Raw genomic sequence first — 23,666 nt, 5'->3', positions numbered from 1 at the left:
CGGAAGTGGGCGTGCCCTCAAAGCCAAAGAGTGACAGACCGCGAGATGGACACCTCTTCTCTTTATAAGATGGCCTTCTGCTGTCATTGGGCCAGGGGAACCAATGGAGCAGCCCCAATCAGCCGAGCAGGGAAGATATCTATCCTGCTGCATGACTCTGGATTTAAAACAACGGAGACCAACCAGAGCTCAGAAAACACAGAGGAGGAGGTTTACATTCGTCTTTACAGCAGATGATTTAAAAGTGAAACTAAAAACACAGCAGTGAAGTTGTGATCTGTTTTTGCTGTTTCTGGTCCGGGATCCTTAATGTCTCCAGATCAGGTCGGTATCATCCACAGTCACAGCCATGGAACTGACCGGACATCAGCTGGAAAAGGCTGAAGAGGAGCTGAGGAGATATTTACCGAAATCACAGATGGTGTGTGTTTTTTCTGTTTTTCTGGAAACTTATGATGGCTGCTGGTCTGCTTTGTCCTCACTGCTGAATGTGCTGTACTTCAGAAATAACTCATCAAACTGTCAGATGGATCATGATGAAGCTGTTTGGTTCATTTCTTCAGGTTTACGGCACCTTGGTCCTCAATAAGAGAGTCAGAGCAGATCCTGTGAAGTTTATAGTGGACAAATGGCCAGAGTTCAGAGTGTTTATCTGCAAACCACAGTGTTTACAGGTAACTGGACAGATAACTGTCAAAGATTATGTGTATTATGTGTCTTCATTCAGGATCTTAAAGTCTTTTCTTTCTTACAGGAGGATGATCTCTTCAGAGAGACGGTGATTTTCACAACTGATCCAGCTGCTCTGAAGGAAACTATAGAAAACTCCTCTGTCATTGACTGGACCAAGTACATGCTTATTGGTAATAGCAAGCATCATTCATTCGTTTCATTTTCTCTCACAATAATAATATTAGTCCGTTCATTTAACTCTTATTTTTGCACATTGTTGTCTTATGAGTGATTATTCAACACTGAACAATAGAAAAATCTGTGATATGACAACATTTGTGTTATTGTTTTTGTGTCACAAATATATACACATTTTCATACAGAAGATTTAAATGCAAGATGGAGATAATTAGTTAAACTGGAATATTTCACTCTGGTGAAATGAAACGGTTTCTTGGTGATACAAAATACATTTTCAAAATAATAATTTTTGCTTCTGTCCCAGGAACGGACCTTTGCCACATGGATATACTCACAGCGGTGGCCTCAGACAAGAAGATACGGAGCAACAGATTATCGGCTTCTCGCTTGTTGACACTAGAGGACGTGTCCAGGCTTCCCTCTATAGACAGGTAAAGCCTATTTATGCAGCTGTATCTTCAATCTAATTCGAGACAAAAATGTTATCTGGCTTTTATAGTGTGTTGTTCTCCATCAGTTCAGGGATCTCACTCGGCTCTCTGGATGAATCTCACCTCGATTTGTTGAATCAAACATGGAAGTTTGGAAAGGGAGGTGCAGCTAAAAACATGATCCGTAACATGATTGTAAACTTCCCGTCCTGCTGTGTGCTGGATGCAGACAGGAAGCCTGTGTCCTGGATCCTCACCTATTCCAGATGTGGAATGGGGATGTTGCACACTCTGCCGGAGCACAGACTGAAAGGTTACGCCAAAGTGGTGACCATCACTTTGGCCAGGAGACTCCATGCTGAGGGTTATCCAGTCTACTGCTCTGTAGAGCAGGAGCATGAGATCAACATCAGGGTGTTAAAAGAACTGGGATTTACTGAAGTTCCCTCATACAGGTTGACCTGGTTTGAATTCAATGATCTTTAGATCTTTAGATGTTTTAATGAAACTTGTCCATCAGATTTTGAATGCACATTCACATTCAGGCTCAAAATACTTTGGGGTATGGAGGACCAAAACAGACAGAATGAAATATATGACTACATCTTTAAATAATACACATATATGCAATTATTTAAAGTTTTCTTTAGATATTTCATTCTGTTCGTTTTGGTCCTCCATATTGAACAAAATGTCTCTATTTTGCTTTTCTGTATCATATCTCAGGATTTTGTCCTTTGTTTTTATTGAGTAAAACAAAGTATTAACTTTTTCCTCACATTTGGTTTTTCATTTCTTTTTTTTTGTTGTTTTTTTCTTAGAAGTGATGGATTAAATTGATTTAAATGGAATTTAAATGCTGGTGCTCAGGGACATATTGATGCGTTCATGGGAAAAGTGGGAATCAGCTGACTCAGGTTGTTTTTAGAGAAAATAGGCTGAGCATAGACACAAGTACGGTGACACCATCCAACGAAATTAATGATGAAGTTGTTCTTATGTGTCTGCGAGGAGTGATTTACATCTCTGTCTGTCAGACACCTCTCAGACTCAAGTTAGTTCTGAGCCATTTTGCCTGACGTTTATTCATTCATCATTGTTGTCATTGTGTAATCAGTTTTTCAGTTTTTGTTACAGTGTATACCACTCATCCTTTAATCATGGCAAGAATGTTCAGAGGTATTTGATCAAGTTATGCAAATAAATATTTAATATTTTCATCACGAATTATATTTGTGAAGTTGGAACCGCCCCAAAAAAAAAAGACTTTTGAAGCTATCTGACACTGCATTTCAAACAGGTGAAACCAGTCTGACGTCAAACCAAATCAAATCAGATTTATTTGTATAGCGCCAAATCATAACAAAGTTACATGAAGGCACTTTACATATAGAGCAGGTCTAGACCAAACTCTTTATAAATTTATTTAGAGACCCAACAGATCCCCCGATGAGCAAGCACTTGGCAACAGTGGCAAGGAAAAACTTCCTTTAAGAGGCAGAAACCTCGAGCAGAACCAGGCTGTAGGAATGGATGTAGGCAGGAACGTGTTGTTGCATGAAGTTCATGGAGTTGAGCTGTAGTGCAGAATTCATGAAATATGGGACCAGCAGGTGTTGCAGGAACATGGGATGGAGATGAGTCAACACCTGCAGGATGAGGACAGGGAGAGAGAGGAGAGGAACTGGGAGAGACAGAGACTTTGGCAGAACATAGTTAGTAAATGCTGGGAACTGGGTGAAACTGTGTTTTTTAAGAAGGATGGTTCTTATCATTACATGCAAGGGGGGAGGAAGGGAGAGCAAGCGAGAGGGAGGGAGAGAGAAAGAGGGAGAGGGGGAGAGAGGGTAACAGGGAGAGACAGACAGCGAGAGAGAGAGAGAGAGAGAGAAGCTCAGTCTTTCCCCCAGCAGCCTCGGCCTACAGCAGCATAGCTAAAGAGTAGAGGACTTTTACTTTTTAACTATAAGCTCTGTCATACAGGAACGTTTTAAGCCTGGTCTTGAAAATTACTAAAGAGTCCGCCCCCCGGACCGATGCTGGGAGTTGGTTCCATAGAAGAGGAGCCTGATAACTGAACCATCTGCCTCCAGATTTACTCTTGGAGACTCTAGGAACCACAAGTACACCTCCATCTAGAGAGCGGAGTGGCCTGCTAGGACAGTAAGGAACTATGAGCTCTCTGAGATATGATGGAGCTTGGCCACACAGGAGAGATATGATCTCTTTTCCTAGTTCCTGTTAATATTCGTGCAGCAGCGTTCTGAATTAACTGAAGGCCTTTTAGAGATTTGTTTGGACATCCAGATAGTAATGAGTTACAGTAGTCCAGCCTAGAAGTTACAAATGCATGGACTAGTTTTTCTGCATCATCCTGAGAAAGGATGTTTCTGATTTTCCTAATGTTTCTCAGGTTGAAGAAAGCTGCCCGACTAACTTGTTTTATGTGAGGGACAAAGGACATGTCCTGGTCAAAAATTACTCCAAGGTTTCTTACAGTGGAGCTGGAAGCCAAAGTAAGGCTGTCCAGACTGATGAGATGATTAGATTGTATTTTTCTGAGGTGCTTAGGACCGAGTACAATAACTTTTGTTTTGTCAGAGTTAAGAAGTAAAAAATTTCCAGTTATCCAGACTTTTATGTCTTCCAAGACATGCCTGCAGTCTGACTATCTGAGTGACTTCATTTGGCTTCATTGATAGGTACAGGTGAGTATCGTCTGCATAGCAGTGGTAGTTGATGTTGTGTTTCCTGATAATGTTGCCTAGAGGAAGCAGATAAAGCGTAAAGAGGATTGGTCCAAGTACCGAACCCTGCAGGACTCCATGACTGACTACAGTACATGAGGAGGAGCTATTGTTTACATGAACAAACTGATGTCTGTCTGATAAGTAGGATTTGAACCACCTTAGTGCAGTTCCTTTAATTCCAATTTCATGTTCCAGTCTCTGTAGTAAAATATTATGATCTATGGTGTCGAATGCAGCACTAAGATCTCGAAGGAGAAGTATGGAGGCTGATCCATTGTCTGAAGCCATTAGAATGTCATTGGAGACTTTAACCAGCTCTGTTTCTGTGCTATGATGGGCTCTAAATCCTGACTGAAACTCTTCAAACAGACTGTTGAGAATGATTCCAGATGTAAAAGAGGCATTGCAGCTGATTCAGGAGTTGCTGTATTCAGTAGATTTTTATCTAACGTAGGCAAGAGCTGATGAATTCTGTCTCTGATTGTGAGAATTTTATCTGTAAAATAGTTAATAAAATCATCACTGCTTAGAGCTAAGGGGATCACCGGTTCAACTGAGCTATGGCTCTCTGTCAGCCTGGCCACAGTGCTGAAGAGAAACCTGGGGTTGTTCTTGTTTTCTTCTATGAGTGCTGAGTAATATGAACTTCTACCACTGCGGAGAGCTTTTTTATGTTTTTAGGCTGTCTTTCCAGGCTCTGTGAGACTCTTCTGACTTACTGGAACACCAATTTCTTTCTAATTTCCTTGATGTCTGCTTTAAGGCACAGATTTGGTAACTATACCAGGGAGCCAGCCTCCTCAGAATGAATACTTTCTTTTTGAGAGGGGCAGCATTGTCGAGATTCGAACGCAGTGTGGCCATAGTGCTAGTCACAAGGTCATCAACCTGCTTATGGGAGAAATCCTCATTTGAATTTAGATATGGCATTGTTGGGAATGATGACCGAATGCTCTCCTTAAATTTAGCCACAGCAGCTTCAGATAAACATCTTCTATAGCTGAATTTATTCCTCAATGCTGTGGAGCCCATTAAAGTAAACTCAAATGTAATAAGGTAATGGTCAGACAGGAGAGAATTTTGGGGAAGAATCGTTAGCTTGTCAATTTCAATGCCATAAGTTAGAACAAGATCAAGGATATGATTGTAAAAGTGAGTGGGTTCATTCACATGCTGGGAAAAGCCAATTGAGTCTAGTAGGGAAAGAAACCCAGAACTAAGGCCGTCGCTTTCTACATCTACATGTATATTGAAATCTCCCAGAATAATGATTTTATCTGTACTGAGTACTAACTCTGATATAAACTCAGAAAACTCTGATAGGAATTCTGAGTACGGACCAGGTGGACGGTATACTGTAACTAACAGAACTGGTTTTTCACCTTTCCAGTCTGAGTGGGAGAGACTAAGAGTGAGGCTTTCAAAAGACCTGCAGCCAGATTTTGGTCTGGGGTTGATTAATAGGCCTGACTGAAATATTGCAGCCACCCCCCCTCCTCGACCTGTGGTATGAGGGATATGAAAGTTAACATGGGGGGGGGTGTAGCTTCATTAATGCTAACATACTCATCCTGCTGCAGCCACGTTTCAGTTATACAAAATAAATCAATATGATGATCAGCTATGAGATCGTTAACTAGTAGAGATTTTGATGATAATGATCGAATGTTCAACAGTCCACATTTGATCGCAGTGTTATTTGAGACTGACTTTGTGGCTGTTTTAATTTCAGTTAGGTTTTTGTTTTTAGCTCCTCTTCTGTTTAATTTGGGTTTATTAACTTTGCAGTGATCTGTTTTCTTAAAGTCTTTTCTTTCTTACAGGAGGATGATCTCTACAGAGAGACGAACATTTTTTACAACTGATCCAGCTGCTCTGAAGGAAATCGTGGAGAACTCCTCTGTTATTGACTGGACCAAGTTTTTGTGTATTGATCATTTCAAACACTTTTGTTTTCTTCAGTTTCTGTAGGAAAAATAACACAAGTGAGCTCATTTTACTCTCGTTTTGGTACATTTCTCTGGTGACAATTAGATGATCATTCAGTACATGACAATAGAAAACACAGCTGATATTATGTTGAACATGATTTGTTTCACTCACGTTATCAAAGTATGGATGGAGACATAACTTAAACTTTGCCTTTTATTTCATCATAAAAATATATACATTTATTTTGGAATTGAAGATTTAAATCCAAGGTGGAAATCATTTCTGACACTGGAATCATTCATTCATCAATAGTTTATTAGTAAAATTATATAAAATACACTTTAGGTAAAATACCAGTCAAAAGTTCTTTCATTTAAATAACTTTTTCTTTTGTCTCAGGAATCAATGTTCCCTACATGGCGATGCTCACAGAGATGGCATCAAAAAAGAATATAACCTGCAAAAAGGGAGGCGTTTGTCATGTGATGACACTACAGGACGTGTGCAGGCTTCATCCTATAGACAGGTAGAGCCTCTTCACGCAGCTGTATCTTAATTCTAGTGTGAGACAAAACTGCTATCTGGCTTTTATAGTGTGTTGCTCTCCATCAGTTCAGGGATCTCACTCGGCTCTCTGGATGAATCTCATGTTGACTTGGTGGCTCAAACATGGAAGTTTGCAAAGGGAGGTGCAGCTAAAAACATGATCCGTAACATGGTTGTAAACTTCCCGTCCTGCTGTGTGCTGGATGCAGACAGGAAGCCTGTGTCCTGGATCCTCACCTATTCCAGATGTGAAATGGGGATGTTGCACACTCTGCCGGAGCACAGACTGAAAGGTTACGCCAAAGTGGTGACCATCACTTTGGCCAGGAGACTCCATGCTGAGGGTTATCCAGTCTACAGCCTCATAGAGGAGGGACATGAGAACAACATCAGGGTCTTTAAAGAACTGGGATTTACTGAAGTTCCCTCATACAGGATAGACTGGTCTGAATTCAACGTTTGATTGTGTAACTACTGTGATTTTTCACATTTTGACTGTATATCCGAAATAATAGCAATAATTTTCTCTTAAATAAAAATAACAATAAAATGTGATTTACTCAAAAAGAAAGATGAATAAAAATCCTTTCTGGCGTGGCAGTCCAACAATTTTTTTTCTTTGTCTTATTTATTGATAGTGTAAAAATGTTTTTATCGGTTTTAAAGAGTCTAAATCTGAAATACTCTCCAAGAATTTGCTTTCTAATGTGGATTGTTAATTTAGATTAACCCTGAATTATCGGGCATTTACTGATTTTATTCTTTTAATGCTAATGTGACACGTCAGTGTTTAGATAGATATAAATGAAGAAAATACATTTAAATTGTATAAAAATCTCTTTGTCGCTTTTTTTAAACAATGATAAGTGTGATCGAAGTTGAACTTATGTGACATTTGATTTGTAATATTTACAATAAGTGAGACCAACCGGACATCAGAAAATACGGAAGAAAATTGGACCGTTGCTCGTTAAGTCAAGTGTCGAAAGTGCGAGTGTGAAATCAAGGAAATGAATTCCTTTTTCCCGAGAAAGTGAAACTCGGTGGACAGCAGCGATCTTGTGATCTGTTTTTATTGTCTCCGGTCCGGGATCCTTCATGTCTCCAGACCAGATCGGTATCATCCACAGTCACAGCCATGGAACTGACCGGACATCAGCTTGAAAAGGCTGAAGAGGAGCTGAGGAGATATTTACCGAAATCACAGATGGTGTGTGTTTTTTCTGTTATTCTGGAAACTTATGATGGCTGCTGGTCTGCTTTGTCCTCACTGCTGAATGTGCTGTACTTCAGAAATAACTCATCAAACTGTCAGATGGATCATGATGAAGCTGTTTGGTTCATTTCTTCAGGTTTACGGCACCTTGGTCCTCAATAAGAGAGTCAGAGCAGATCCTGTGAAGTTTATAGTGGACAAATGGCCAGAGTTCAGAGTGTTTATCTGCAAACCACAGTGTTTACAGGTAACTGGACAGATAACTGTCAAAGATTATGTGTATTATATGTCTTCATACAGGATCTTAAAGTCTTTTCTTTCTTACAGGAGGGAGATCACTTTAAAGACACGATGATATTTACAACGGATCCAGCTGCTCTGAAGGAAATCATGGAGAACTCCTCTGTTATTGACTGGACCAAATCCATGTGTTTAGGTAATTTCAAACACTTTAACACTCTTCAGTTCTGAAGCAATAATAACACAAGTCAGCTCCTTTTACTCTCGTTTTGGTACATTTCTCTTTGATGACAATTAGTTGATCATTCAGAACATGACAATAGAAAAGACAGCTGATGTTGAACGTGATTTGTTTCACTAATATCAACATATGGATGGAGTTGTATTTTGAACTTTCCCTTTTACTTCACTTCGTTCATAGTCCTCTCTACAAGTTACAAGGGCAAAGATCATTTTAAATTTTTGTGTCACAAATATATACGTTCATATTCACATCGAAGATTTGAGTGTGGAAATAATTTCTGACGCTGAAATCATTCATTCAGGTTTATTAAAACAGTTTATTAGTCCAACACACTTTAAAACATCGGTCTGTAGCTTTTCCATTAAAAAAAATAACATGATGAGATTTGCTTCCGTCCCAGGAATTGATCATCTGTACATGCACATACTCACAGAGAGGGCATCAGAAAAGAAGCTATCAAGCAAGAGGCGAGCACTTTGTCATGTGATGACACTAGAGGACGTGTCCAGGCTTCCCCCTATAGACAGGTAAAGCCTATTTATGCAGCTGTATCTGAATTCTAGTGTGAGACAAAACAGTTATTACAGGTTTTATTATTGTGTTACTGAAACAGGATGCTGCTCTTTCCTTCTTTTCTCCATCAGTTCAGGGATCTCACTCGGCTCTCTGGATGAATCTCATATTGACTTGGTGGCTCAAACATGGAAATTTGCAAAGGGAGGTGCAGCTAAAAGCATGATCCGTAACATGGTTGTAAACTTACCGTCCTGCTGTGTGCTGGATGCAGACAGGAAGCCTGTGTCCTGGATCCTCACCTATTCCACGTGTGCCATGGGGATGTTGTACACTCTGCCGGAGCACAGACTGAAAGGTTACGCCAAAGTCCTGGTCAATGCTTTGGTCAGGAGACTCCATGCTGAGGGCTGCCCAGTCTACTGTTACATAGAGGAGGGGCATGAGATCAACATCAGGGTCTTAAAAGAACTGGGATTTACTGAAGATCCCTCATACAGGATAGACTGGTTTGATTTCAACATTTGACTTTTTAACTGCTGTGACTTCTCACATGTTTTTGGCATTTTATCTGACATATTGACATGCCTTTTCTCTTATATATATATATATATATATATATATATGTAACCGGTGGACTGTTGTCTGCGTTGTGTTGTGATAAAAGGGCCCAAACCATGGATTCTTTGGAGGCAGTCTCCGTTTATTTTTTTTATAGCCGACAAGCAAGAGGTAAAAACAAAATCCTCCGTTAATTACGTCGAAACAACTTGAGTCCCACCTATGGAGACACCCCCTCCATAGGAGGGATACCAACAAAGGTGAACACGGGTGCTGAAGCTGCATATAAAACGTTCCACATAACCATGGAGGTCTAAGCATGTCAGGCAACAACAACAGGAACAAATTTTGTGTAATTATAATATTCAACATTACACCTGTACATCTGACTTCCTTATTTACTTATACAATAATCATGACATGTGATTTCATCGAAATAAAGGATAATTAAAAACACGTCCTGGCTTTGCTGTCCAATAAATTCATGCTGTTTCGCAACATTTCGCTGGTGTTCAAATCTGATGTCCTCTCCAAGATTAATGTGGATTATTAATATAGATTAATCCTGAATTATCTGCATACACTGATTTTATTCTTTTAGTGCTACTGTGACATGTCAGTGTTTAGATAGATATATATTAAAACGTTGAAGAATGTGGAAAAATATATCGATCTATCTGATATTGGGTTAGATTTTCCTTTAAATGAGACCAGCCGGACTTCAGTTCATATGGAAGTCATTTTTCGATTTCCGCTTTAAATCTTTGTGTCGAAAGTGCGTTTGCGAAACCAACGATAGCGTTGTTTTAAAAGCGAAAGTCAGCAGATGGCCGTGAACTTGTGATCTGTTTTTCTTGTCTCCGGTCCGGGATCCTTCATGTCTCCAGACCAGATCGGTATCATCCACAGTCACAGCCATGGAACTGACTGGAGATCAGCTGGAAAAGGCTGAAGAGGAGCTGAGGAGATATTTACCGAGATCACTAACTGTAAGTATTTACTGTGTTATTCTGTATTCAACATGTGTGATCTCTTTGTCCTCACTGCTGAATGTGCTGTACTTCAGAAATAACTCATCAAACTGTCAGATGGATCATGATGAAGCTGTTTGGTTCATTTCTTCAGGTTTACGGCACCTTGGTCCTCAATAAGAGAGTCAGAGCAGATCCTGTGAAGTTTATAGTGGACAAATGGCCAGAGTTCAGAGTGTTTATCTGCAAACCACAGTGTTTACAGGTAACTGGACAGATAACTGTCAAAGATTATGTGTATTATATTTCTTCATACAGGATCTTATCATCTCTCCTTTTTCAGGAGGATGATCTCTTTAAAGATTTAATAATTTTCACAACTGATCCAGCTGCTCTGAAGGAAACCATAAAGATCCCCTCTGTCATTGACTGGACCAAATACATTTGTCTTGGTAAGAGCAAACACCTGAATGTTCAGTGAAATGTTAAGCGTCTGGTCTTTACACTTTCTTATTCATCTGGAATTAATGTTCCACTAAATGATTATCCAACTATAGAAAAGACATTTGAGATTCTATCGGACAATTTTTTTCCACTGCGGTGATCAAGTTACAAACGGAGCTGCATCTTGAACTTCATTTCGTTCAAAGTCCTCCTGTTTTATTATTTCATAATCTGAGGATGATGACTGCATTTTATGTTGTAGTTATACACTACAGGCAAAGGTCAGTTAAAACAATAAGTGAAGTAGGGAAGTAGGGAAGAATGAGACAATGAGAGGGGAGTGATCTCGGACACCATTTTAAAATGCCATTTATTAACTTTCTAGTCAACTAGAATACAGTTGATACTGGAAACATTCATCTTGGTTTAAGAATAATCTCTCCTCAGAAATAGAGATGTTTAATACAGCTTCAAACATTTGTTAACAGCTCTTCCATTTGACAACTCATTATTTTGTGTGTAAGGAACTGATTTTCGCCACATTGAGATCTTCACAAGGATGGCATCAGAAAAACAAGTACCATGTAACCAGCGAGCAGTGTGTCACATGATGACACTAGAGGACGTGTCCAGGCTTCCCTCTATAGACAGGTAAAGCCTATTTGTTTAGTTGTATCTTAATTCTAGTGTGAAACAAACCTGTTATCTGAGTTTTATAGTGCATGAGTAAAAGAGCATGCTGCCCTTTCCCTCCTCTGTTCTGCATCAGTTCAGGGATCTCCCTCAGCTCTCTGAATGAATCTCACATCGACATGGTGAAAGCAAAATGGAAATTTTCAGGAAAGGAAGGTGCAGCTAAGAGCATGATCCGCAACATGATTGTAAACTTCCCGTCCTGCTGCGTGCTGGATGCAGAAGGGAAGCCTGTGTCCTGGATCCTCACCTATTCCTCGTCTGCCATTGGGATGTTGTACACTCTGCCGGAGCACAGAAGGAAAGGCTATGCCAAAGTCTTGGTTCATGCTATGGCCAGGAGATTCCATGCTGAGGCTTATCCAGTCTTCTGCTTCATTGAGGAGGAGAACATTGTGTCCTACAGGCTCTTTAAAAGCTTTGGCTTTACTGAAGACCCCTCATACCGGATAACCTGGTATGGATTTAATAGCCTTTAAGAGTGAAGGCAGTTCAATATTTTCTAATTAACAAATGAGGCCATATTCTTGACAAATTAAGTTCAAAATGATAATTAAGGTGCATTTGTAACACAGAAAAGGGGCGAGATTACTTGAAAGTGCACGTTCAGAGTTAGTGTAAAAAGCTCCTTTTGGAACATATTATATTATCTCTTCAGTTGCATTATTAAAAAGATCCTGCTCTGTGGAAATGCCCTCACAGATCTCTGTTCAAACATCTCATCTCTTTTCTGAGAAAGCACTTGTCACGTGATTTGACCTGAAATTAGAAGAGACAGTTGTAATGTAAAGGTTGCTCTGAAGCTTACTACAATCATTACCTTTTAGTTAAGAGTGCTCACTATCTAATATTTCTTTTCACATCACTGATTGCATAAAAATTGCAGTAACTAGCCATTCCAGTCACTCTAAACCCTCATCCCATTGACTTATTATTTGAATCTTGAATGATGGCAAAATAGTTTCTCTACAATATTTGTAAACTTGTTTTTGCAGCACCAGCATATTTGGCATTTTTTAAATAAATTATCTGATTTCTTAAAAAACAAAGTGCAAATGAAAGTGAAGTTCTTTTAAAAGGAATAAGGAAAATTAATTTTTTTTTTTTACCTCTGTGATTTGAACTCTTCAAGGCGTAACAACCACTTTTTCCAATACTCTAGCAACAGCTCTGAGTTCAGCTGATGGGCGTGGGCAGGTGAGCCGTCCTTGTAGGCCACAACAATGAGCCCATTTTCAACCTGCAGTGACAAGAGATCAGTGAGTAACACGGAAATCTGAAATCAGTTTGAGGGGTAGTTTGGTTAATCTGGGTGAAAATCTGTGAATTTCAGGGTCATGAAATTTATTTTCTTTATACAACACCTGGTATTTGTAGTTGCCATCACTGTTCAAAGCCCCAGTGTAGGCTGCCACTTGAATAGGGTTGTCATAGGTGTTCCCAAGGAATGGTTTGGGCTTCTCTGAGGTCTTCCAGTCAATAACACACAGAACTCCTCTGTGGACAAAAACAGGTCCGTAGTTCAGTGAGTTTTGCGAGAAGTCAAGTCTAGAATGGAAAAACACTATTGTGCAAATCCACCATGTTTACCTGTAACGTGCAACACAATCCACAATTCCCAGATAGTTCAGAGCGTCGTGTTGTACTGTGCTCTCAATAGCTCTCACTGCACTGATGTCCTCCAGTATGTGAGAGACACTCTGCATGTATCCCTGCACCTCAGGCGAATCCTCAGGCGTCTCCGCAGGACTTTTGTCCTTCCATGTTGCACCCAAAGTCAAGAAGTCCTCCAAAACTGAATGGAAGCGCTTTCCTTGTCGAAATAAATCTAATTGAGAGAGAAAGAGAGAGAGCAGGAATATTATAGACATACTAATTTGAAATGACAACACACACACATAAAGTAGGATGACACAGACATTTCTACTCACTCTGGGAGTATTCTTGGAAGCCATCCTCCCCCAGCTCTGCGATCATCCTCCTCTTCCATCTCTCCAGGTGGAAGATCTGCTCTGGGGAAAGTGTCTGCTGAAGGATGCGGCTCACACTCGGTACTAAAGTCCTCCCTTGCTCCCTGTTTAACAAAATCCGGGCTGGAAATCCCAACACCGGCTCCTCTGTTTCTGGAGTCTTGCTGCTGTTTAAGAAGGGATGGGTGGCTTCAGGTTTCGCCGTCCCGGAGCTCTTGGAGGACGGCGGGGATGCGATGACGGGTCCGTAAAGGTGGTCGTCTTCCGCCAGAAGGGACTCTGGGTTTTGGGAGCTGACCCTGAACGACATGACGGATTTCACCAGCGCAGAATATCGCTCACTGTTGCTGAAGTTGTACGGACTTCGTCTCTTTGGGGAGCTGAGGCGGTAACCGGTAAACAGAGTCCTCACCGGGAGGGAGGCGCCTCTAACAAACCACATGCGTTTAAAGACTAACATTTTTCCGACTGTTTTTTTTTTTCCTTAAACTAATAACTTATTAGATGTCTATCTTAAAGTAAACACACTAATTTAGACGTTTTTGACCCATTGCAGTTGAAGTACTTGCCCCAACATGTCCTTCAGTGACTCGTACAAAAAACACACACACACAAAGCGCGCTCAACTGTTTCTAAACGACGCGCCTTTTTGGTTGCACAAACTTCCGTTGCTGGGAGTTGGAGTTTTTGATTTTTATTCTAGAACGTATGTGAAGCCGAAAGAAACTACATTACCCAGAAGGCACAGTGTAGCAGTAAAATACATCCGTGTGCTGATTGGCTAGTCGGTGCTGTTCAGTTTTTTTTTCGCTCACTCGTTTATTTAACGGTAATAAAAGCTACCGTTACGGATTAAAACCATTTTTTATGCTTTTATTAACTCACATACATCAAAGCACAAGTGCAAAAAGTGTACTTTGACCGATTGGGTGACAAACCAATCGCGCCTTTCGTAAATTTGGGATTGTCCAGTAAAAATCCAACGAGGGCGGGATTTGCTCTTAAACGAGCAGGATGGGGACTTGACAGCTAACCAGTCAGCCGCAGAGGGAGAGCTTCCTGCGGGTGGTTTTTCTCGTTCGGCTCGTCGGCCTGTTCTCCACTGCTCCGTCTGTTTTAGCCTCACCATGACATCCGCTTCGGACGAAAACAACAAGGAAAAGGTAACTTAAAGGAGACTTTGGCGTGTTAACAGCAGGAAGACGGGTTAGCAGCGCTGCTAGCATAAATGTTGATAACAGTAACGGTCGTTTTTTTTTGGGAGGGTGGTTGTTTTGTTTTGTTGGGTAAGTTAATAAAGCTAACTTTTCTGTCCACGTAACGTTAGCATTTTGCTAAAGCTAACCATATCGGTAAAATAAATACATAAATAAATGAATAAAAATAGACTCCCAGGAGGTTTGTTAGTTTTATCTTTAATCTAACTGAGTCGTGTCGGTTAGCATGTGTGCAAACAAGTGTCGGTCTGCTAATGTTACCCAACTCAGTGGACGTGTTAAAACATGCCACAGTTCAAGGCCACAGCAGTTTTTACTGGGTCAATTTTAAAGAAAAGTACAAATAAAAGCATTTGTGACATTTGAGTGTCTCTTAAATAATATTGTTTCCCCATTACACTGGTGCATTGTAGAGCTGTGACAGCTCAGTGGACTGAGCTAAAAGGATTAGCATGTTGACATTAACGTCAGCACAGGTTTATTATACTGTGGCCGTTTTATTCTGAGTGATGTAGTGATTTAACACATCTTTTATTTTAGATGTTAAAGTCTCTGAAGCATTTAAAATAAACTGAATCCTTCATCTTCATGGTGGTGGTACCTATTGATGTGGCAGCTGAATGTAAGGTGTATTGTAGCAAGAGACAAAATAGTCAATATTGTGTGTGTGTGTGTATATATATTGTTGGAATTAATCTTTTTATATATATATATATATATTAGCAGTCGTGACAGATCAACAAGGGTGTGGAGGTAGCTCTTAAAACAAACAACTGCAGGCTGTATCAGTGGAAACTATCATCAGAGCTTTTATTCTGAACTCAATGTTCAAAATGTTGCTTTTGCAAGATTACAACAAGTAGCCACAAAAACAGAAAACTTGTGTTTGTGTATCTCAGGTGATCATTACACACACCGTCTGTCAGCTGATTTCTTTTTTTTTTTTCCCCTCCTCCCCCCTGGATTACCCTGGTATGTTTTTCTCTCCGTAGATGCGCTCTGTGTCTGTGGATCTGAACAACGATGCCTCTCTTCTCATTGACATTCCTGATGCACTCTGCGAAAGGGACAAAGTCAAGTTTACTGTCCATACAAAAGTAAAATAAATCTTTGTACTGTAACAACAAACTTACCCAATAAAAACAAAACAAAACACACACACACAATCCAAATTGTCTTTGTAAATCTTGATAATTTTCCTCCCTAAAGTTTATTATTTTCAATCTGTTGCCAGACGACTCTTAGCACTTTCCAGAAGCCAGAGTTCTCTGTCCCCAGGCAGCATGAAGACTTCATCTGGCTACACGACACTCTGGTTGAGACGGAGGACTATGCTGGTCTGATTGTGAGTTGGGCTGTTTGCATATTGACTGTCATACATAGTTGACTCTGAATTTGGAACATATTTGCTCTTGTGTTTTAACTGTCAAAGAAATAAGCAATTCTCCTTTGTTTTCTTTTTTATAAACAAAACATTATTAGAACATTGGACGTAAGGACAATAATCTGTCATGAATCTTTAATGTAACCGATATTCTGTTATCATTCATAGATTCCTCCAGCACCCCCAAAGCCTGATTTTGAGAGCCCAAGAGAGAAGATGCACAAATTGGGTGAGGGTGAAGCCACTATGACCAAAGAGGAGTATGCAAAAATGAAGCAGGAACTGGAAGCGTAAGTGTCAAAGTCCAAGAAAGAATATGAATATGTTAAATGGTTTCTTTTAGATAGTGTAATGTTAGATTCTTTACAAAAGCTCAATTATCAGCCTAATCTATGGTGTTTTATTGTCTTTTCAGTGAATATCTTGCTGTGTTTAAGAAAACAGTCCAAGTGCACGAAATCTTCCTGCAGAGGCTCTCCTCTCATCCCATGTTAAGCAAAGACAGAAACTTCCAGATTTTCTTAGAGTATGATCAGGATGTGAGTTCCTCTAAATGCTGACTTCCTTTTCTATGTCTGTTGGAGCGAGAGGAAGTAGAGTTTACTGGACACTTGTGACACATGGTTTACATCCTGCTGTGATCAGCAGTTATGCTTATCAATGTAGGCTTTGTTGGTTTGTAGCTGTAGTCTTAGTTTCTAGAGCTTAGCTGAGATTTGCACACTTTCAGTATTTTGGTAACAGTTTGATAACAGACTACAAGTGGCGTGTTTTTCTTTAGCACACGCTGAAACATAAGTATTGGTACAATGACAAATGTTTGTTTAGCTGTTGCATCACAGAATAAGCTTAAACAAATAAATCATCTTCCTCTTGTAGATTAAATATGTATTCTTTCTAAATTATATCATTCTAGCTGAGTGTGAGAAGAAAGAACGCCAAAGAAATGTTTGGAGGATTCTTTAAAAACATGGTGAAGTCAGCTGATGAGGTCCTTATCTCCGGAATAAAGGTGTGGTTCCTGTATGACCTGCCGACAGCATATCCATGGCACATTAAATTTGCACTGTTCTTGTCATTTCCATAATTGCCTTTTGATTGTGTGATTGTTTCCCCACATAGGAAGTTGATGACTTCTTTGAGCAGGAGAAGACATTTCTGCTCGACTACTACAGCAAGATAAAAGATTCTACTGCCAAAGCAGAGAAAATGACACGCTCACACAAAAGTACGACATGGAATTTTTTTTATTTATTTATTTTTCTAACTTTAAAACTTGGAGTGATCTGTGCTGTTGGAATTAATCTTTTTATATTTGGTATTTGTTTGATTTTGATTGATTATTGGATTGAATTTCTCTCATCATAGATATTGCGGATGATTATATACACATCTCTGCCACTTTGAACAGTATCTCTGCAGACGATAGCACAGCAAATAAGAAGTGAGTCTAACATGAATTTTAATGTTTGAATTTTTCTTTTTGCAAGACATTACTTTTTGGAGATGAAGCAATGTTTATAATTTTCCCACATCTTATGGACAAACATTCATTTCCAAGTTGTTGGGGTTAATACTTTTGGTTTTAACTTATTATTCAGGGACAAAATTATAGTTTTCTCTCATACCTGTAATTTATTTTTCTCAGACACCTGGAGAAGTTGTCAGACCTTTTCGAGAAGCTCAGAGTAAGTAGAATCTCACATCAGTGTTTATACAATGTAAAAATTGTTTGCTCTGCCTTCGTGGTAACTGCTTTATATATCTGTTTTTCTGTAGAAAGTGGAGGGAAGAGTAGCATCTGACCAAGAGCTGAAACTTACAGAACTGCTAAGATACTACATGAGAGACATTCAGGCTGCTAAGGTGAGACATAATTTATCTGCTACCTTCATGTAAGATGCTCAGACTCACAGCTCTGCTTCTCATCATTGCTTCAAGCACTTTATTCAGGGCCGTTACAACATGACATGATAAAACGCACTGTGATAACTGCTGTTTAACACAGATCAGGGCTCACTATAATTGCTCATTAATTTTTAGAAGTAAATCTGAACTGATTGAAGGGCAAAGATTAGAGAAAATAATCAGCATTACCTAAAGCTGCCAAGCATTAACTTTCAAAGATATTATTTTATTATTTTCATCACAAGAACCAAATTAGTGTTTACTCAAATTTGAATAGTTGCATTTGAGCAGTATTAAGATCTCCTGACATACAAAACAAAAGTCCATGTTTTTACTCAATCACTGTTATTTCCACTTCAGCACAGATTCTGTTCAAATACATGTTTTGCAAACATTAAACTAGATGCTGAGCTCAATGGATTGGGAGATTATTTTTAATGCCAGTGCAAGTGTGGTTTTCTTTAAGTTCCCCATTCTTCTATTTGTCTTAAATCAGCATTCAATGATCTGAAACATGTCTTTTAGGACCTTTTATACAGGCGAGCCCGGGCATTAGCTGACTATGAGAACTCTAACAAGGCTTTGGATAAGGCTCGACTGAAAAGCAAAGACATTCCCCAGGCAGAGGAGCACCAGCAGCAGTGCCTGCACAAGTTTGACAAGCTTTCAGAGTCAGGGAAGAGAGGTTGGTGAGACAGACTCATTCTGTACTTGTTTCTGTCTGTGTAAAATGGTATGCATCAACTACAGACTGCATAATGTTTTTCTTGCAGAGCTCACTGGTTTCAAGGGCAGACGTGTCGTGGCCTTCAGGAAGAATCTCATAGAGATGGCTGAGCTTGAGATAAAACACGCCAAGGTGAGCAACATAATGACAGGCAGCCATGCTGAGAGGTACTCGTACTTTGGGACATGGTCTGGTGATATTTACTTTAATTAAAAACATTTTAATTGCTTTGAGGACACACACTCTCCTTGACTGATACAGAAGATGGCCTCTCTTTGCTCTCAGTTCTTTTGTGGCTTAGGTTTCAGTAGATGTCGGCAAGTGTCTTCTCCACATTAACATGATTGCATGACATCTCTGCAGATTTGTCAACTGCACATTCATGCTGCCAATCTCCTGTTCTCCCACATCCCAAAAGGGTTCTGCTGGATTCATGTGTTGCGTCTGATTTATCAAACAGTACCTGGGATCCATATTAAAAGTGTACATGCTCACAAAAGCTGAAAATAGCAAACCACAAGAACTAATGAGATTCATAATATTCCATGCACACATGCCTTCATCCAATTTCCCTTTTATAAATAGTTTTCAACTTGAAAATTTGCACACTGCAGTGAGACTCATTCTCATGCCTGAAATACTCTCACAATTAAGCAGAAAGGATCAACCCCTCCTGAATACTGATATTATTGTTCCTGGGAAGAATGGAAGACGCCCCCCCCCAGTCTGGTGGCTACAGCAGCCGTTAATGCAATCAACAGGGCAATTCCTGAGAATTTCTGAGCATTGAGACTTGGAATTGGATGATTGCTTTGTTGCTCACTGCCAGCGTGTGGACTGACCAACAGAGGCACAGAAATATTGATGCTCACTGAAGCACCTGTAGACATAATAATGAAAAGTGGAATTTAAACCAAAATCCAACATAAAAGAGGTTTCTCTGATTCTCACAGCTAACTGCGAGTGCAGGCTGTGTAGGATGAGATAACTTAAGAAGGCACAGTGTTCCAGCTCAATGGCTTTGTCATGTGAACTGCAGAGATTTATTTATATTTTAATTTTTTTTTTTAAGTGATAGGGCCTCAGTAATGAACCTTTGAAGCCTCAGTCGTGGACACTTGGGTCCGTCATCTTGTGGTCACCAAAGCGTATTCCAATGATCATTGTACATTCAAAATGTCCGGCGATTTCCTCAAACATGCATCTCAAATAAAAGCTCAGGGCTCAGCAGGTTAATGTATAATATTGGGGAAAGGCATGAAAGGCTTTCCTGAATTTTGCAACATCCTTGCATCATCCTTCTATTTGAACATATGTGGTGTCTCCATAAATCAACATGAAGGTCAAACTCCAGCCCTCTCCTCTTCACTTTGGTTTGGAAGGTGAAGGTGAGGCAGCTCTGATGAAGTACTGGGTGGGGATTTGATTTGAAATGCGAGTTTGGTTTGCAACTGAACAGTGCAGAGGGAATTGTTTCGGCTCACAAGCATGAAACACAATTTCACTGCTGGTTTGAAAGTTTGTGGTGCAGAAAGTCAAGAAGTGAAATGAAATCACACCACATCTGTGCCGCTAATTTCTTGTCATCACAATGTTCAGACACATGGGTCAGAGTGTATGACCGTGAAACCAGTTTGAGGCAACTTTTGCTCTGACGTGATGGAATAGGTGTTTAGAAGATGCAAAATTGTGGCTGTAATGGACTGAACATGGTCATCAGCAATGCTAAGATAGGCTGTGGAATTCAAACAATGACTGATGGGTATGAAATGGTCCAAGAGAGAACATCCCCCACATCATTACACCACTAGTGATGCATTGGTGTTTACGTGCTGTTTCTTTTCAGCCGCAAGCATATGCAGCCCTCAGTTTGTTTCATAACAAATGTATGTTGTTAAGCACATCAGATGTTTGAAGGTGTTGTATTTGTTGAAAATATACACTACTATTTAAAATAAACCCAGACTCTAAAGCACTGTGCTGAAAGCTGAAGAGCCTGTCTGGATGATGTACGCGGTCATTTTTATTGATGTAGTGGGAGTGATACTGTTTCCTTCTGTCTCCACAGAACAATGCAACTCTACTGCAGGGATGCATTGACCTGCTCAAGGGCAACTGACATGTCTGCAGGTGTTCCTGTGCTCCCATCACCAAGTGACCGGTCATTACAAATGGAAACCTGGCATCCCCCTGGGAGCCTTGCATGGATACACAACGAATCCCTGTCTCTGCTCCCACCCAGGGGTCCGATGCCATTTCACAACTCTGCACGAGACACAAGCGTCCTGTGTGGAAAATGTCTTCATGTTTACAGAGTCCCTGTTGTCTGGTCTGTGGTCAATCCTTTTCCTCTAGATATGGATTTCAAACACAATGCGAATGCCTTCTCAGAATGAGGCTGCCAACATTAAGGTCTTCCATATTTTTGCAGCACCCACACAAATTATTTTTCTTTTTCTGCTGTTTTCTTGATTTAAAATTTTTACATTATGCACATCGTAAAAACCTTGCCTTTTTGATCTTTTTTTCCTACCTCCATTAATTCAAACTCCAATTTCCATGCACACTTAAATATTGTTGAGATAATTTTTTTTTTTTTTCTTTATTTGTTGCGGCTTTTATGGTTCTGATGGAACGGTTTAGAGAAGAAAAAGCTAGTGCCTGGGGGAAATAAAAAAAAAAAAAAAAGTCTCTTCTGCATTCCTGAGCTCTGACATTCGTGTGCATCCAAACCAACCCTCTAGCAATCAAACTCGTGACTGACTTTAGAGACAACACAGATCATTTTAATTCTCTGTTCGAAAAAAGCAGCATTTCACCTCAGGAATGGACAGCTGGATGAGTCCCAGCAGTCAGAAGTGGCATCAGATCCCACAGTTATCAAAAATGCACATTTGTTTTAATGTGCATCAAATATGGATAAATTCTACGTGATTCCATTTTGAACATTTTCACAAAGTAATGAGTGCATTTTCTTTCATTTACACAGGGCATACAAACACCTTAGCGATTATGTCCTATTCATGTTTATGTTCTTCCCCTTCTTGTCAGTATGTCATTGTTCTTCTCTAATTTGCCCTGAATTCTTCTGTTACCGACTGGCTCTCGTGTGAAAGACCTGACGTATTTTACCAGATCTTTTAAGCTGTTTATTTGAAACAGTCAGAAGGAGGTTCAGTAAAAGATGGAAAAAAAATACAATCATGTCCAGGCTCAGTGGAGTGTTCAAATGCATTATAGTTTTTTAAGAGATTGAATGTATTTCTAATGGATTCCAGCAGTGTGAATTCCTTTACATGATGCTTTTCTTACAGATCATGAGCATTTTATAAATTTGTAATAGTGGCATTGAATAAATCCTACTTTCCCAAGTATGATCTTTGCTATTTTTTTAATAAAAAAAAAAATGCACAACTGACACATTTTCTATTGTATGAGCAAAAAAAAGAACTCAGTGTTTTGGTCTTTAAAAATTGAACCCATTGTACCACTAGGGGGCATTACCCATCTATCCATTACCACTTGTTGCCACTAGGTCCAGTGTGTGGGCCCTTGAATTTAAACACAGCTGTATGCATGTTTGTGTTAAATCCATTGACCACAGTGTATCCCGGGAAGGGACTGTGTGGTGTGTTAGGTAAGCTTTGAGGAAATGCCAGAGCGCTCATGGGAATCACCACCACGTAAATGCACATTTCTTGACCTACTTTATGAGCAGCACCAAGCAACATGACCCAAACAAATAATCTGCAGGGTAACAACATACAACACAGCTGAGACTTAATATTTGTGTGTGTGTACCACATACCAGTCTCTGCATCGCAGTTGACATGTTGTGTATACAGACCCGTATGAGACGTACGAGGAAAAAAAAAACTGAATGATCTCAACCTCTATGCTGTTCCTTACCTTGTGTATTTGTCAATGCTGACATCACCGGTCACGCACACACTGATTGGATGACAACTTCAGACCAGAGCCAACGAGCTAATAACACACTATCAGTACAAACAGATTGGTTTGCTAACTGCAATGCAACAACGCAAACAGGATTTGAAAGCATGACATGAAAGAGCTAATGGACCCAAATAAAAAGGCTCTTTCTTAGCCCAAGGTTTTTCTTTTAAGGTGTGGCATTTCCTTGGAGAAAACTTATTTCTCTTTGTGAACCAGATACTGATCTAATCAGTATAAAACAGGAAAGCATCCGTCCCCAATTTAGTCCTTTTCGTGTCCTTCTGGTGGAGGTCTCTGTGCTGCTGTGATAAATTACTTTCTCTGCCTTTTGCTCCAATCAGAGAAATGAGGCCTTGATGGCGACAAAGCTGTTTTCATCAGACTCACTTTGCTGTGTTTTTATGGATTTCCTCAGTCACCTAAGACTCACATAGAGGTGATGCACATGCTTTAAATTCATGGTAACAAGTGAATTTGTACACATTTTTAGACATTGTCACTGATAATGTGACTAATGTGTGAAAATCCTCAAACATACCCACTCTTCTCTGACAAAGTGGGCCAGTATTATGTGAATTTATCATGGAAAGCTGTCAGAAGGACAGAACAAAAAGAAGAAATTCAGATGTTTTCCTCTGCCGTGTCATGTCGTGATGTAAGTGTTTCTGAGAACTTTTGCACTTCAGCTGTGGTAATGGCTCGGTGAACTGCCAAGAGTCAACTTATCTATGCTGACTGAGCCTATGAAAGCACCTGCCTTATGTCCCCTGGCTCCATCATTGTTCAACTGGAAAGTCACAATAAGTGCCAACAGAAGCTTAAGAGAAGGACTAGAGGCATTAAGCATGAAACCTCTTTCTGAAGAAACTCGCTACAGAAAATTGCACCTGCATGACTTGTTGACGTGCCCTAACTGGCTGCTCTTCCTTAATGAAACAGAACAGGATGCTATTTCCTGGTACCTATTGGGTCAAATTTTCATACAGATACAGGTTTTAAATTGCATACCCTTTTGTTTCTGCCTCCTGATACTAATGATTTACAGTAATTATGAAGACACTCCCTCATGTGGGCCGTTAATATATACCC

General features: G+C 39.9%; 5 protein-coding genes and 1 pseudogene across 6 annotated transcripts; 5 read left to right on the top strand and 1 right to left on the bottom strand.

Moving 5' to 3' along the window:
- Window positions 1-258: 258 nt before the first annotated feature.
- On the top strand, window positions 259-2,524 carry LOC115055100 (glycine N-acyltransferase-like protein 3). The gene is made up of 5 exons (XM_029520564.1): window positions 259-421; window positions 564-674; window positions 755-863; window positions 1,178-1,304; window positions 1,391-2,524. The coding sequence occupies exons 1-5, from the start codon at window positions 350-352 to the stop codon at window positions 1,788-1,790; spliced, it is 819 nt and encodes a 272-aa protein (XP_029376424.1). The 5' UTR covers window positions 259-349; the 3' UTR covers window positions 1,791-2,524.
- Window positions 2,525-2,833: 309 nt separating this feature from the next.
- On the top strand, window positions 2,834-6,995 carry LOC115055759 (glycine N-acyltransferase-like; annotated as a pseudogene).
- Window positions 6,996-7,606: 611 nt separating this feature from the next.
- On the top strand, window positions 7,607-9,745 carry LOC115055105 (glycine N-acyltransferase-like). 2 transcript variants are annotated; one of them, XM_029520570.1, is made up of 5 exons: window positions 7,607-7,742; window positions 7,885-7,995; window positions 8,076-8,184; window positions 8,666-8,759; window positions 8,877-9,745. In XM_029520570.1, the coding sequence occupies exons 1-5, from the start codon at window positions 7,671-7,673 to the stop codon at window positions 9,271-9,273; spliced, it is 783 nt and encodes a 260-aa protein (XP_029376430.1). In that variant the 5' UTR covers window positions 7,607-7,670; the 3' UTR covers window positions 9,274-9,745. The 2 variants fall into 2 exon arrangements, with proteins under 2 accessions (XP_029376430.1, XP_029376429.1); XM_029520569.1 differs by having other exon boundaries at window positions 8,633-8,759.
- A 387-nt stretch (window positions 9,746-10,132) lies between these two features.
- On the top strand, window positions 10,133-13,885 carry LOC115055092 (glycine N-acyltransferase-like). Its single transcript, XM_029520554.1, has 7 exons — window positions 10,133-10,295; window positions 10,432-10,542; window positions 10,621-10,729; window positions 11,246-11,372; window positions 11,491-11,871; window positions 12,577-12,673; window positions 13,413-13,885. Exons 1-6 carry the CDS (start codon window positions 10,224-10,226, stop codon window positions 12,596-12,598), a joined length of 822 nt encoding a protein of 273 aa, XP_029376414.1. The 5' UTR covers window positions 10,133-10,223; the 3' UTR covers window positions 12,599-12,673; window positions 13,413-13,885.
- Window positions 11,073-13,953, bottom strand: mgme1 (mitochondrial genome maintenance exonuclease 1). Its single transcript, XM_029520553.1, has 5 exons — window positions 13,346-13,953; window positions 13,005-13,242; window positions 12,779-12,911; window positions 12,524-12,654; window positions 11,073-12,173 (listed from the first exon to the last, which is right to left on the bottom strand). Exons 1-5 carry the CDS (start codon window positions 13,842-13,844, stop codon window positions 12,134-12,136), a joined length of 1,041 nt encoding a protein of 346 aa, XP_029376413.1. The 5' UTR covers window positions 13,845-13,953; the 3' UTR covers window positions 11,073-12,133.
- A 417-nt stretch (window positions 13,954-14,370) lies between these two features.
- snx5 (sorting nexin 5) lies at window positions 14,371-21,359 on the top strand. Its single transcript, XM_029520552.1, has 13 exons — window positions 14,371-14,547; window positions 15,594-15,698; window positions 15,836-15,946; window positions 16,154-16,275; window positions 16,401-16,524; window positions 16,902-16,997; window positions 17,108-17,213; window positions 17,354-17,429; window positions 17,634-17,673; window positions 17,765-17,851; window positions 18,419-18,578; window positions 18,667-18,752; window positions 20,689-21,359. Exons 1-13 carry the CDS (start codon window positions 14,512-14,514, stop codon window positions 20,737-20,739), a joined length of 1,200 nt encoding a protein of 399 aa, XP_029376412.1. The 5' UTR covers window positions 14,371-14,511; the 3' UTR covers window positions 20,740-21,359.
- The last annotated feature ends 2,307 nt before the right edge of the window (window positions 21,360-23,666 follow it).

Source organism: Echeneis naucrates, chromosome 15 (assembly GCF_900963305.1).
Source record: "Echeneis naucrates chromosome 15, fEcheNa1.1, whole genome shotgun sequence".
NCBI lineage: Eukaryota > Metazoa > Chordata > Actinopteri > Carangiformes > Echeneidae > Echeneis > Echeneis naucrates.
Note: the sequence above shows the minus strand (reverse complement) of the source record. Positions and strands in the feature narration are given on the sequence as shown.

Bases quoted from the DNA above. Each gene is read 5' to 3' on its own strand.
- LOC115055092 (XM_029520554.1), top strand. From the start codon at position 10,224: ATGGAACTGACTGGAGATCAGCTGGAAAAGGCTGAAGAGGAGCTGAGG. The intron at 10,730-11,245 runs GTAAGAGCAAAC...TTTGTGTGTAAG, and splicing joins GACCAAATACATTTGTCTTG to GAACTGATTTTCGCCACATT. The intron at 11,872-12,576 runs GTATGGATTTAA...CCAATACTCTAG, and splicing joins CCCTCATACCGGATAACCTG to CAACAGCTCTGAGTTCAGCT.
- mgme1 (XM_029520553.1), bottom strand. From the start codon at position 13,844: ATGTTAGTCTTTAAACGCATGTGGTTTGTTAGAGGCGCCTCCCTCCCG. The intron at 13,243-13,345 runs GTGAGTAGAAAT...TCTCTCAATTAG, and splicing joins CTTCCAAGAATACTCCCAGA to ATTTATTTCGACAAGGAAAG. The intron at 12,912-13,004 runs GTAAACATGGTG...TTTTGTCCACAG, and splicing joins GATTGTGTTGCACGTTACAG to AGGAGTTCTGTGTGTTATTG.
- LOC115055105 (XM_029520569.1), top strand. From the start codon at position 7,671: ATGGAACTGACCGGACATCAGCTTGAAAAGGCTGAAGAGGAGCTGAGG. The intron at 7,743-7,884 runs GTGTGTGTTTTT...TCATTTCTTCAG, and splicing joins ATTTACCGAAATCACAGATG to GTTTACGGCACCTTGGTCCT. The intron at 8,760-8,876 runs GTAAAGCCTATT...TTTCTCCATCAG, and splicing joins AGGCTTCCCCCTATAGACAG to TTCAGGGATCTCACTCGGCT.
- snx5 (XM_029520552.1), top strand. From the start codon at position 14,512: ATGACATCCGCTTCGGACGAAAACAACAAGGAAAAG. The intron at 16,276-16,400 runs GTAAGTGTCAAA...TTGTCTTTTCAG, and splicing joins ATGAAGCAGGAACTGGAAGC to TGAATATCTTGCTGTGTTTA. The intron at 16,525-16,901 runs GTGAGTTCCTCT...ATATCATTCTAG, and splicing joins TCTTAGAGTATGATCAGGAT to CTGAGTGTGAGAAGAAAGAA.
- LOC115055100 (XM_029520564.1), top strand. From the start codon at position 350: ATGGAACTGACCGGACATCAGCTGGAAAAGGCTGAAGAGGAGCTGAGG. The intron at 675-754 runs GTAACTGGACAG...TCTTTCTTACAG, and splicing joins GCAAACCACAGTGTTTACAG to GAGGATGATCTCTTCAGAGA. The intron at 1,305-1,390 runs GTAAAGCCTATT...GTTCTCCATCAG, and splicing joins AGGCTTCCCTCTATAGACAG to TTCAGGGATCTCACTCGGCT.